This window comes from Pongo abelii, chromosome 1 (assembly GCF_028885655.2).
Source record: "Pongo abelii isolate AG06213 chromosome 1, NHGRI_mPonAbe1-v2.0_pri, whole genome shotgun sequence".
Lineage (NCBI taxonomy): Eukaryota > Metazoa > Chordata > Mammalia > Primates > Hominidae > Pongo > Pongo abelii.
The window spans coordinates 83023663-83036507 of record NC_071985.2 but is presented as its reverse complement, the minus strand read 5'-3'; the positions used below and the strand labels follow the sequence as shown (position 1 = coordinate 83036507).

General features: G+C 48.5%; 1 protein-coding gene across 1 annotated transcript in view; it reads left to right on the top strand.

Moving 5' to 3' along the window:
• Positions 1 to 12442, top strand: part of STYXL2 (serine/threonine/tyrosine interacting like 2) — a 38893-nt gene extending 26451 nt beyond the window's left edge. The window contains 3 exon segments of the mRNA NM_001132618.2: positions 629 to 860; positions 2547 to 2764; positions 9050 to 12442. Of these exon segments, the coding sequence (NP_001126090.2) occupies positions 629 to 860; positions 2547 to 2764; positions 9050 to 11886 (3287 nt within the window). The 3' untranslated portion in view covers positions 11887 to 12442.
• Positions 12443 to 12845: the final 403 nt, after the last annotated feature.

The window sequence follows — 12845 nt, the reverse complement described above, 5'->3', positions numbered from 1 at the left end:
GGAATGCAATGGCGCACTCTCAGCTCACTGCAACCTCCATTTCCCAGGTTCAAGTGACTCTCCCGCCTCAGCCTCCCAAGTAGCTGGGATTACAGGCGCTTGCCACCACGCTTGGCTAATTTTGTATTTTTTGTAGGGCAGTGTTTCACTATGTTGGCCAGGTTGGTCTTGAACTCCTGACCTCAGGTCATCTGCCCACCTTGGCCTACCAAAGTGCTGGGGTTACAGACGTGAGCCACTACGCCTGGCCGGTAAACACTTCTGAGCATCCACTTTGTACTGGGCACTGTGGGAGTTATTAAGTATGAATCAAAGTACACCTAGTACTTAAGGAACTTGGTCTAAAAAAGTATTGACCAGCTTCAGAGAAGCATGGGAGGGAGTAAAAGAAATTGGATCCCCTTTACCCTCATCTATACAGTCTTCTTGCTGACCCTGATTACAAGTGTTTGGGCCAGTGCAGCAGGTACCCTGGGCCCAATTAAAGTCCTTCCTGGGAGATCCTGCTGGCATTCAGTCCATGCCCAGAATCCTGGCAGCAAACTGGCCAAGAGCATGTTCTCCCCAGGAACAAGGAAGGCCGTGATGTTCCTAACTCTCTGATGAGAATGTCGCCTGTCTCCTCTAGAACTCAAGCCACGGGGGGTCAGAGCAGACGCAGAGTGTCCAGGCATGCTGGAGTCTGCTGAACAGCTGCTGGTGGAGGACCTGTACAACCGCGTCAGGGAGAAGATGGATGACACCAGCCTCTATAATACGCCCTGTGTCCTGGACTTACAGTGGGCCCTGGTTCAGGATCGCCAAGAGGCTCCCTGGAATGAGGTGGATGAGGTCTGGCCCAATGTCTTCATAGCTGAGAAGTGAGTCTGACTGCTCTTCATGACCCTTTGTCCTAACCCTCTGGTTAGTGCCTGAGACAGACGAAACTCCCCCAACTTTCACCAAAGGCACCCATAGGTCCTTCTAGCACAATGAAGCTGCCTAGCCACTTACCCTGCCCCAGCACAGAGAAAGGCCCCTCCATCCACCTGCATTCAGAGGTCTCCAGGCAAGATGCTGCCACGACTGCTTATCCTTTGCCCTCTTGCCAGGACTCTCTTGTCCCTCAAGAAGGCCTTCTCTGGGCCTCCTTTCCTGCCACAGAGTCTTGCCAACTTCACCATCTCATGACATCTGTAGCTACCACAGAACCGGACACTAGGAGCCATTGACAATAATATTGACATGCATATGTAATTACCAACATTGGAAAATGTTCACAATACAGTAAGAAAGAATTAGATTACAAGAGAAGACATGTACAGTGTGCTGCTAATTGAGCAACAGATGTGTGTGCATGTTTTTGCATAGACAACAGTTAGAAAGAAATGTGAGAAAATGGTAACAATATTTCTCTCTGGGAGATGTTTTTACAAGAGGTTTTTATTTTCTTCTTTAGATTTCCTTTGACTTGTACAGGTTTCCTAAAGTAGACATTGTTTTTATAATCCAAAAACTATTATTTTCTAAAAGTTTATCAGCGGTTTTCAGAACAAAAACAACTCACTCACATCCTATTTCTTTAGGATGCCAATGCATAATTGCTACCACTTGGTTAATTAGTGAAATAAATTTTTGCTGACTCATCGAATACTTAATGAGATGTTTTCCCAGTGTAATTATCCAGATATCCAGAAGCAAAGGAGGAAATTTGGCCTCAGGGGAGGGAATAGGGAAAACAGCTTTGAACAGTGGGTCTTATCTTCACCAAGGAGTAATCAGTTGCCTAGAACTTGATCCTCAGAGCTGGGCACCAAGACCTAAGTGATCTTTAAATAGATCTTCAGATCCAGAAGCATTCATCTTATGGTCACTAAGAACCCAGGCATCGCCAGGTATCCTCAGCTAAAAGCTTTTGTTCCTTCTCGGACAACCTGTCCTCAGGGCCTCTTCAAACTAAGCTGCACTTATTCAGCTACAGCAAAAAGAGCTCTGAACTAGAAATCTAAAACGCTAGTTCTTGTTGTCTTTTTCTCCTTTCACAATCTTGGGAAGTTATAAGAGCTCTCAGATTGAGTTTTATAATCTTCAAATGGGAATAAAACTAGAGTCCCTGTCTACTTCTTAAGTTTATTGTTAGGATAACATAAAATAATGCATGTGAAAGGATTTTGACAATTATAAGCATGCCATATCAATGTAGAATACACTTAATTTTATTATTCGTGCCTACCACTTTTGTGCCTTGATGAATGTCCATTCCCAAGGCATTGGGTTTTAAACTAGAAGTCTCTGGATCATTCAAAGGTTTCCTCACACATCACTCTGTTGGCCTCTTCATCTCTCCCTTCCCTGCCTAACTCACTGTCTTTTCTCCCTTTTGCTGAGGCCAAGTCATCAACTCTTTCTGTAACGGTATTTGCAGTGATCCCCAGACAACCAGGGGCAGAAAAGGAGGCACTTGCTCAGCTGCGGCCCCAGACTGGCTGAGGCAGGCTCGCCATCACAGTGGTGACACATCTTTCTAGTTCTGACTCTGGCAAACAGGTCCTTGCCTCTTCCCCCAGGGGTGTCGCTGTGAACAAGGGGAGGCTGAAGAGGCTGGGAATCACCCACATTCTGAATGCTGCGCATGGCACCGGCGTTTACACTGGCCCCGAATTCTACACTGGCCTGGAGATCCAGTACCTGGGTGTAGAGGTGGATGACTTTCCTGAGGTGGACATCTCCCAGCATTTCCGGAAGGCGGCTGAGTTCCTCGATGAGGCGCTGCTGACTTACAGAGGTGAGAGGGGTCTGCCCGCTCCAGGCTGCTGGAATTCCACAGGGGGAAAAGCAATGTGGGGAATGTTATGAAAACCTGATTAGTTGGTGTGTCTGGGGGATATCTGTCTTAAGAGAGCCGTTTTCTCTAAGAAAAGGAGAAAAGACAGGATAATCATTCATCCAGTAAGTAATTACTGAGTGCCTAGCATGTGCCAGCTACTATTCTAGGCACTGTGGTGAAAGATACAGGCAACACTTCCAGCCTTTGACTGTTACACTGTAAGAGGGGACAGAAAATGAAAAAAAAAGAGAAAAAAATGTCAGGTGGTGACAAGTGTGAGGCAGAGACTAACTGGAACAATGTGCTAGAGTGACTGACTAGCTCCTTGGAGAGCATGGGGGAGGAGGCCTTCTGACAATGGGACATTTAAGCCAAGTGACAAAGAGCTAGCCATGGGAAAACTGGAAGAAGAGCATTCCTGCGGAAGAGAACTAGTAGTGCAAAGATCCAAAGGTGGAAAGCTTGGTGTGTTCAGGAATCAAAGGCCAGTGTGGATGAGCATGGTGGATGAAGGTTGAAGTGGCAGAGGCCCCCCGTCAAACAGGAAGCTAAAAGCCAGGGTAAGAAGTTGGAGCGGCACCTTGATCTGATTTATGTTTTAGAAAACTCCCTCCCTCCACCTTGGAGAACAGACCGAGTCAGGAAGGTAGAGAGTAGTGCTATGGGGCTGCTGTTGCTATATCCAAGTGAAAAGTGACATGAGACTAGTCTGCAGAGGTCATAGGCCTCAGGGAGGAGAGGTGGAGCCCATGCAATGGGGCCGACAGCCTGGCTGGGAAGAGTTCAGGATCTGGTGTCCAGAAACCTGGGTTTGAGTCCAGGATTTGCTACACTGTATATACAATGTGACCTTGGGCCATTTCCTTTAGCCCTGGGAACTGCAGAGAACAAAGAGAAAAATATCAAATCCTAAAGTTGCTGTGAGGAATAACGTTTTAAAAATGCATATAAAATAACTCCCTTGGGACAACATCTGGCACAATAAATGCTTTAAAAATTATAGCCATTGCTATAATAATATTGTTAATGATTTCCTGGAAAGGGCATTGCCTGTCACCACCAATGGCCAGGTTGGGTAACTTCTAATGGAAAATACAAGCACACATATTTTCTTTCTTTTATTATTTTTACTTTTTATTTTTAGAGACAGGATGCAGCTCTGTTGCCCAGGCTGCTGGAGTGCTCACTATAGACTTGACCTCCTAGGCTCAAGCAATCCTCCCACCTCAGCCTCCCAAAGTGCTGAGATTACAGGCGTGAGCCACCATGCCTGGCCAAATACACATATTTTAAATATGTATATGTATGTGCGTGTGTAAATTACATATATATAGAGGTATGTGTGTGTATATATACACACGTATACACATATACATATATACACACATACACACACTCACATATATATAAACAGTTTTCAGTTTTCTCCTTTTTTCAATACTTAAAAACTGCTTTTTTTTTTTTTTTTTTTTTTTTTTTTTGAGGTGGAGTCTCACTCTTGTTGCCCAGTCTAGAGTGCAATGGTGCCATCTATGGCTCACTGCAACCTCCATCTCCTGGGTTCAAGCGATTCTTCTGCCTCAGCGTCCCGAGTAGCTGGGTTTACAGACTCCCGCTACCACGCCCAGCTAATTTTTGTATTTTTAGTAGAGACAGGATTTTGCCATATTGGCCAGAGTGGTCTCGAACTCCTAACCTCAGGTGATCCGCCCGCCTCGGCCTCCAAAAGTGCTGGAATTACAATAAGCCACCGCGCCCGGCCAAAAAACTCCTTCTTTTTAAAGTGTAGGACGTTTGACCAATGTGGGATTGAATGGGTCTGTCGGTCTTCTGCGGCGTAAGGAGTGTGTCCCACCTCGCTCGCTGGTCCTGGCGCGCACCGGCCGACCTCGAGGCGGAGCGGGTACGCGCGCAATAGCTCCAGCGTGGGGACACGGCCACGAGCCGACTGTCCCCCGCGGCATCCCAGGGCGGATGAGGCAGATCCCAGAATGTGGAACTCATCCCAGAAGCGATAGCCAGCCTTGGGGGTAGAGGGAGGAAGAACCAGCCCAAACGCGGAGGCGGAGTCGGTGCCAGGAGCCGCGCGGGCTCAGCAGGAAGTTTCCTGTCGCGGGTGTGTGTAACCCAGGCACTACCTTCCCTGCAGCATACCCAAGGCGGGCTGGGTCATGCTGGCCAGGAGCCAGCGCGTCAGCTACCCAGGCCAGAGACCGTAGGTTGGAGCGCTGAGTGTCCAGATCCCTTTGCAGGGGCCAGGCCCTGCGGGCATCTCCTCCGGATTCAGCCTCACTCTCCCTGCCAGGCAGCGAAAGGCCCTTATTGTTGCTGTGCTTGTTGCTTTTGTGGGTCCTTCCTACTCCACCACAGAGAGTTCGTGGCATCCCTGGAATTACTCCCTGAGCCTTAGGTCCTGTGGTTTTCTCTACTTTAGGATGCTTGGGAGTCAGTTCTTGACGAGAACAGGGAAAGAAACACCTGGCGCCGGCGTTTTACATGATAATCACAAAGAGCCTATGAGGGGGTGTTGTTATTTACATTGTACACACTGGGAAGTTGAGACCTATGGAAGATTAAGTGGTGACTTTTTGTATGGTGCATGGTGTAATAATCAAGATTCTCTTGGTTGCTACTGGGTGGAAACCATCTCAAACTCCTTCACAAGCAGCAAAGGCATTAATTCTGAAGATGCAGGAAAGAAGCCAAAGACAGGAGCCTGGCACGCCGGGCAGGCCTGGATCAAGGACTGGACGATCTCAGGACTCTTGGTTTCCCTCTTCTTTCTCTCTCTACTTCAGATAGCAAATGGCCATCCACAGGCCTGACATTAAACTAGCTAATTTCCTGCCTCAGTCCCATTTCCAAATTTCCTGGTGAATTTGTCAGATACTGGTCTTTTTGTGTACCCTGAGTTCCATCAACAGTGGCAAGTGGGTTGGCTTCTGGGCAAATACGGGTGTGGAGGGGGATACCTTCTGAGGAAAGCGGGAATTACGAATTGGGAGGGTATAGCACAATTGCCTGCCATATAAAGGCATACTGAGAGCGTAGAGAATTCAAATCCAGTCTTGCTCAAGTCTGATGCTGTCCCCAGTAGCTGTACTCTTAAAAAAAAAAATTTTTTTTTTGGAAGGTCCTTTTTTTGGACAGAGTCTCACTCTGTCACCCAGGATGGAATGCAGTAATGTGATCTCGGCTCACTACCTCCGCCTCCCAGATTCAAGCGATTCTCAGGCCTCAGCCTCCTGAGTAGCTGCAATTGCAGGCACGCACCACTACTGCTCAGCTAATTTTTGTATTTTTAGTATTGACAAGGTTTCACCATGTTGGCCAGGCCAGTCTCAAACTCCTGATCTCAAGTGATCCACCACCTCGGCCTCCCAGGGTGCTGAGATTACAGGTGTGAGCCACCGCGCCCGGCCTGTACTTTTCAAATTTTAAAAACAGGGACCCTCTTCACAATCAGCCCTGCTGGTAATCAAAATGGTAACTCTGCTAATTAGAAAAACATTACCTTCCTCAAACCATTTTACTGTTGGAAAATTTTCACCATAACCCAAGTATATTTTGATATTTTGATTTTGATGTGAAGAGGCCCCCTAGAGTTGTGCAGAGAAGAATCTATACAGCATCAGCCTGCCTCTAACAGAGAAGACAGAAAATCCTGTTGCTGCTCTGGGTGAAGTGGGTAAACATCCCTGAGTCTCACCCACCCAGCCTCTCTCTTGTCCCTCTGGCTGCCCTTTAGGCTCCTCAGAGGAGTCCCAGTGTGCTAGGAACACAGAAGGAAAAATGTGGCATCCCAACCTGGTCTCCACCAGACTGAGTCTAAGTAGTATTTGATGCCCCTATGAAGAAGACTGGCTGGTCATGTCCTGAAGTGTCCTGAAGTGAGCTGGTCTCGTGATTCCACCTCCAAAGAAAACCAGTGAGACTTAGAGACTAGCCACAGTATATGGTAGCCTGGTCAGAGGGTGGAGGGGAGGTCCTTGTAAGGGACAGCTAAGCCCTGAGCTGAGGATGAGAGGAGAAAAAAGACAAGTGCTTCTGTAGATGCTCCTTATAAGGCTTTTGCTTGGTTTTCTTTTTTCTTTTTTTTTTTTTAGAGACAGAGTCTCACTCTGTTGCCCAGGTTGGAGTGCACTGGTGTGATCTCAGCTCACTGCAGCCTTTGCCTCCTGGGTTTAAGTGATTCTCCTACCTCAGCCTCCCGAATAGCTGGAATTACAGGCACGCACCACCATGCACAGCTAATTTTTGTATTTTTAGTAGAGACAGGGTTTTGCCATGTTGGCCAGGCTGGTCTTGAACTCCCGGCCTCAAGTGATCTGCCCACCTCGGCCTCCCAAAGTGCTGGGATTACAGATGTGAGCCACCACACCCTTGTTTGTTTATTTTTGAGACAGGGTCTCATTCTGTTGCCTGAGCTGGAATGCATTGGGACAATCACCACTCACTGCAGCCTCCTGGGCTCAAGTGATCCTCCCACCTCAGCCTCCCAAGTAGCTGAGACTACAGGCGCTTGCCATGGTTTTTTGTTTTTGTTTTTTTTAGAGACGAGGTTTCGCTATGTTGCCAGGCTGGTCTCAAACTCCTGGCCTCAAGCGATCCTCCAACTTGTCCTCCCAAAGTGCTGGGATTACAGGTATGAGCCACCACACCCCGGCCTGTGGCTTTGACTCTGCTGATTTACCTCCCTCTAGTGGCTGCTGGCTCTTGGCAATAACAACTTTCATCATTACTGGGCCTCAAGTCCCCTGAATTTTCTGTTTCTGACCTCCTGTGTGACCAAGACATGATCTTAACTGCTGCAAAGATATAATAATAAAAGAGTCACCTTCCATCTCATATTGTTAGAGAGGATTTTTAACTGATTTAGCAAACATCCCCAAAGACTGTTGGCAAGTAGATTGATGAGAGCAGGGAGGAAGGTCTCCAGTGGTCCCAGTCTGCATTTTAAACAGCTATTACAATGAAGGCATAAGGAGGCATATTTGTCACGTTCATGAAGGATGCAAAGCTGAAAAGGAGGCCAGGAGCAGGTAACTGATCTGTTGAATGGTAGAGTCAAGATTTGCAAAAGCTCCTGTAGGCTATAAAAACAGACATCCACCAAAAGATGTTAGTGGGAATTTGTGAAATTATCCTTAAGTTTAAAAATGACTGCACATTAAAAGGAACATGACTTAATTGCAGTTTTTAAAAAATGTTTTATAGGTTTCAGTTGACGGATGTAAAAGATAACTTGAGTTCATTGTGTGACATATCCACCCATATTGCAAGTTTGTATGGCATCAATAAAGCCCCAGTGACCCAAACAAGGGTGGGGAAGGGCCCACTCTACTCTATGTGAGTGAGTCAGTCCAAACCTGAAATATCTTGCTCCATCCTGAATACAAACTCCTAAAAAAAAAAAAAAAATCCTGATAAATTCAAATTTTGACCTAGAGGAAAGTAGCTAAAATAGTAAGGGAACGTGAGAAGATGTTCAAATAATGTTTGAAGGACTCAAAATAGCCAGGAAAAGAAAAATATATATATTTCGGGAAGAATATGATAGAAATCTTCTTAAGGATTTTTGTATAAAAGCCCTGTTTCATACAATGTATTCATAGTTGACTTTATAATGTCAGAGCAGGAGTACTGGATGCTTGTTACAGAAATTTATACTTTTCCCTAACATGTAAAAAAATTTTTGAAGCACTAGAGTGATCCAAAAATGGAGTGAGTTGTGTCTATGTGTCCATGTGAGCTAATGAGCTCCCCATCACTGGAAGCATTCAGCAGTGGCTGGATAACAGGTGTGACAGGTGATCCAGCATCAGGGATGTTGTAAAGGGAATTCTCAAGTTTAGGATGTGACTTATGATGCTTCCCAACACCAAGATTCTATTTCTCTGTGATTCATTTACCTTACCCTCTCATTCCTTTTCTGCCTTATCGCCCTTCCCCCTGTTCTTGTGTTTCTCCTCCCTCTGTTGCTCGGTTTGTGAGGAGAAAGTAGAAATGCACTCCAGTGTTTCAAATACAGGGCCAGTGGGGACTGTGGTGTCTCCCATCTGTAATATGGGGTCAGTGATGCTCAGCCCTCCTGTGTCTTGAGCCGGGATGAACTTCAGAGGCAAAGTAAACACCTTAAGTGCAGCACATTAAAACAGCACTTACCAAAGAAAACAAACAAACAAGAACAGTACAAGGAAGCCACTGTCATTACATCATTTTCCTCTTGTGTTTTCTCTTCAGGGAAAGTCCTGGTCAGCAGCGAAATGGGCATCAGCCGGTCAGCAGTGCTGGTGGTCGCCTACCTGATGATCTTCCACAACATGGCCATCCTGGAGGCTTTGATGACCGTGCGTAAGAAGCGGGCCATCTACCCCAACGACGGCTTCCTGAGGCAGCTGCGGGAGCTCAATGAGAAGCTGATGGAGGAGAGAGAAGGGGACTATGGCCGGGAGGGGGGATCAGCTGAGGCTGAGGAGGGCGAGGGCACTGGGAGCACGCTCGGGGCCAGAGTGCACGCCCTGACGGTGGAAGAGGAGGACGACAGCGCCAGCCACCTGAGTGGCTCCTCCCTGGGGAAGGCCACCCAGGCCTCCAAGCCCCTCACCCTTATAGACGAGGAGGAGGAGGAGAAACTGTACGAGCAGTGGAAGAAGGGGCAGGGCCTCCTCTCGGACAAGGTCCCCCAGGATGGAGGTGGCCGGCGCTCAGCCTCCTCTGGCCAGGATGGGGAGGAGCTCGAGGACGAGGACGAGGACGTGGAGAGGATCATCCAGGAGTGGCAGAGCCGAAATGAGAGGTACCAAGCAGAAGGGCACCGGAGGTGGGGAAGGGAGGAGGAGGAGGAGAAGGAGGAGGAGAGCGACGCTGGCTCCTCGGTGGGGAGGCGGCGGCGCACCCTGAGCGAGAGCAGCGCCTGGGAGAGCGTGAGCAGCCACGACATCTGGGTCCTGAAGCAGCAGCTGGAGCTGAACCGCCCGGACCACGGCGGGAGGCGCCGCACAGACTCGATGTCCTCAGAGAGCACCTGGGACGCGTGGAACGAGAGGCTGCTGGAGATTGAGAAGGAGGCTTCCCGGAGGTACCACGCCAAGAGCAGAAGAGAGGAGGCGGCCGACAGGAGCTCAGAAGCAGGGAGCAGGGTGCGGGAGGATGATGAGGAGAGCGTGGGCTCTGAGGCCAGCTCCTTCTACAACTTCTGCAGCAGGAACAAGGACAAGCTCACTGCCCTGGAAAGATGGAAGATCAAGAGAATCCAATTTGGATTTCACAAGAAAGACTTGGAAGTGGGAGACAGCAGCAGTGAGCCCGGTGCAGAGGAGGCAGTGGGGGAGAAGAAGAACCCCTCCGACGTCAGCCTGACAGCCTACCAGGCCTGGAAGCTGAAACACCAGAAGAAGGTGGGCAGTGAGAACAAGGAGGAGGTGGTGGAGCTCAGCAAGGGGGAGGACTCGGCCTTGGCTAAGAAGAGACAACGGAGGCTGGAGCTGCTGGAGAGAAGCCGGCAGACGCTGGAGGAGAGCCAGTCTATGGCAAGCTGGGAGGCGGACAGCTCCACGGCCAGTGGGAGCATTCCCCTGTCTGCGTTCTGGTCTGCAGCCCCCTCAGTCAATGCTGATGGGGACACGGCATCAGTACTGAGCACCCAGAGCCACCGCTCCCACCTGTCTCAGGCTGCAAGCAACATAGCAGGGTGTTCAACCTCCAACCCCACCACACCCCTGCCTAACCTGCCAGTGGGACCTGGAGACACCATTTCCATTGCTAGTATCCAGAACTGGATTGCCAACGTAGTCAGCGAGACCCTTGCTCAGAAGCAAAATGAAATGCTGCTGTTGTCCCGCTCACCGTCTGTTGCAAGCATGAAGGCAGTACCAGCGGCCAGCTGCCTGGGGGATGACCAAGTCTCCATGCTCAGTGGACAGAGCAGCTCCTCCTTGGGTGGCTGCCTGTTGCCTCAGAGCCAGGCAAGACTCAGCTCTGACATGCAGTCTGTGCTGTCCTGCAACACCACACTGAGCTCACCCGCCGAAAGTTCCAGGAGCAAAGTGAGGGGAACCAGCAAGCCCATCTACAGCCTCTTTGCTGACAATGTGGACCTAAAGAAACTTGGCCGGAAAGAGAAGGAGATGCAGATGGAGCTTAGGGAGAAGATGTCCGAGTACAAAATGGAAAAGCTGGCCTCAGACAACAAACGCAGCTCCCTCTTCAAGAAGAAAAAGGTCAAGGAAGATGAGGATGATGGTGTGGGTGATGGGGATGAGGACACTGACAGTGCCATAGGGAGCTTCCGATATTCTTCCCGCAGTAATTCCCAGAAACCTGAAACAGACACATCCTCCTCCCTGGCTGTCTGTGATCACTATGCAAGTGGCAGCAGAGCTGGCAAAGAAATGGATAGCAGTATTAATAAGTGGCTCAGTGGCCTCAGGACAGAGGAAAAACCTCCTTTCCAAAGTGACTGGTCTGGAAGTTCCAGGGGGAAGTACACCAGATCGTCCCTGCTCAGGGAGACAGAGTCTAAATCCTCCAGTTACAAGTTTTCCAAATCCCAGTCAGAGGAACAGGACACCTCCTCCTACCATGAGGCAAATGGCAACTCTGTAAGAAGCACTTCACGGATCTCATCTTCCTCCACCAGGGAGGGCAGAGAGATGCACAAGTTCTCCAGGTCCACGTACAACGAGACCTCAAGTTCCCGAGAGGAGAGCCCAGAGCCCTACTTCTTCAACCGGACCCCAGAGCCCTCAGAAAGGGAAGAGTCCCCAGAGCCACAGCCCCCAAATTGGGCCAGGTCCAGGGACTGGGAAGATGTGGAAGAGTCATCCAAGTCAGACTTCTCTGAATTTGGAGCCAAGAGGAAGTTCACCCAGAGCTTTATGAGGTCTGAAGAAGAGGGAGAGAAAGAAAGGACAGAAAACAGAGAAGAAGGGAGGTTTGCATCTGGACGGCGGTCCCAGTATCGGAGAAGCACTGACAGGGAGGAAGAGGAAGAAATGGACGATGAAGCCATCATTGCTGCTTGGAGACGCCGGCAAGAAGAAACCAGGACCAAGCTGCAGAGAAGGAGGGAGGACTGAGCTGGGGAAAATCTGAGAACACTGAAAGAAACCACTCACCTTAGCATAGGGCTCAGGGCACACATTGCCACCACTCATCAAAGGATGAGGATACAGAGAGGATCTTCCAGAGAGGCAGAGCCAAAATGAGAGGTACCAAGCATAAGGGCAGCAGAGGTGGAGTAGGGAGGAGGCAAGGAGGGGGAGAACCATCAATACGAATATGAGGTCTGAATGCTAGACCAACTGACACCATTTTCTGTTGCCCAGCACCCTCTAAGCTTTGGTGTTTCACTTAATGTATTTGACAGTGTTCATCACAGGCTAGAGAGGTGAGCTTGGAAAAGCACTGTAGTTTGTCAGAGACTCCAATTTACATCCAGAAAGGCCATGAACATAGGACACGCTTCTGTCTGTAGAGGTTTCATATGAGACCCAGAAAGTCTATTCTATGGCAAGTCTGACCTCTCCTGGCAATGCTCAGTTCTGATTTTTTTTTTTAATGTTTTGAGTCTCCATTAAAAATGGTATGTTGGCAAATAGTTCTTCTTTATTCTGGTCATGTTTAGCTCTTTGGATATTAGAAGAAAACCACTTTAAAAGACACAAATGTGTTATCCTGAGCCAGTCTCACCTTGTTTCACAAAAGCTGTGCCTCCAGACAATGCTATCATCGTCTCATTATAAAAAATAACAAACAAGTATTTGGCCTATGATACAATACAGCAGGAGATTACACTTGGAAAACCCTTGAGAGTAACAAAGGGAACTAGAGAAAGAGAGAATGAGTTTTATTGTTGTGAGAATGGCAAGATGTAAAGTAGAGAGAAGGCCTCTCTGGAAGGCAGAAAAACAAAAACAGAGCATGATGAGAGAAGAAAATAAACCCAGTACAAGGAGATGGAGACATGTTTTTATAAAATCTAGTGGTCACCTTTGCTTCTTATTCCTAGGAGGAACACTGGGTAATGCAGTGGATA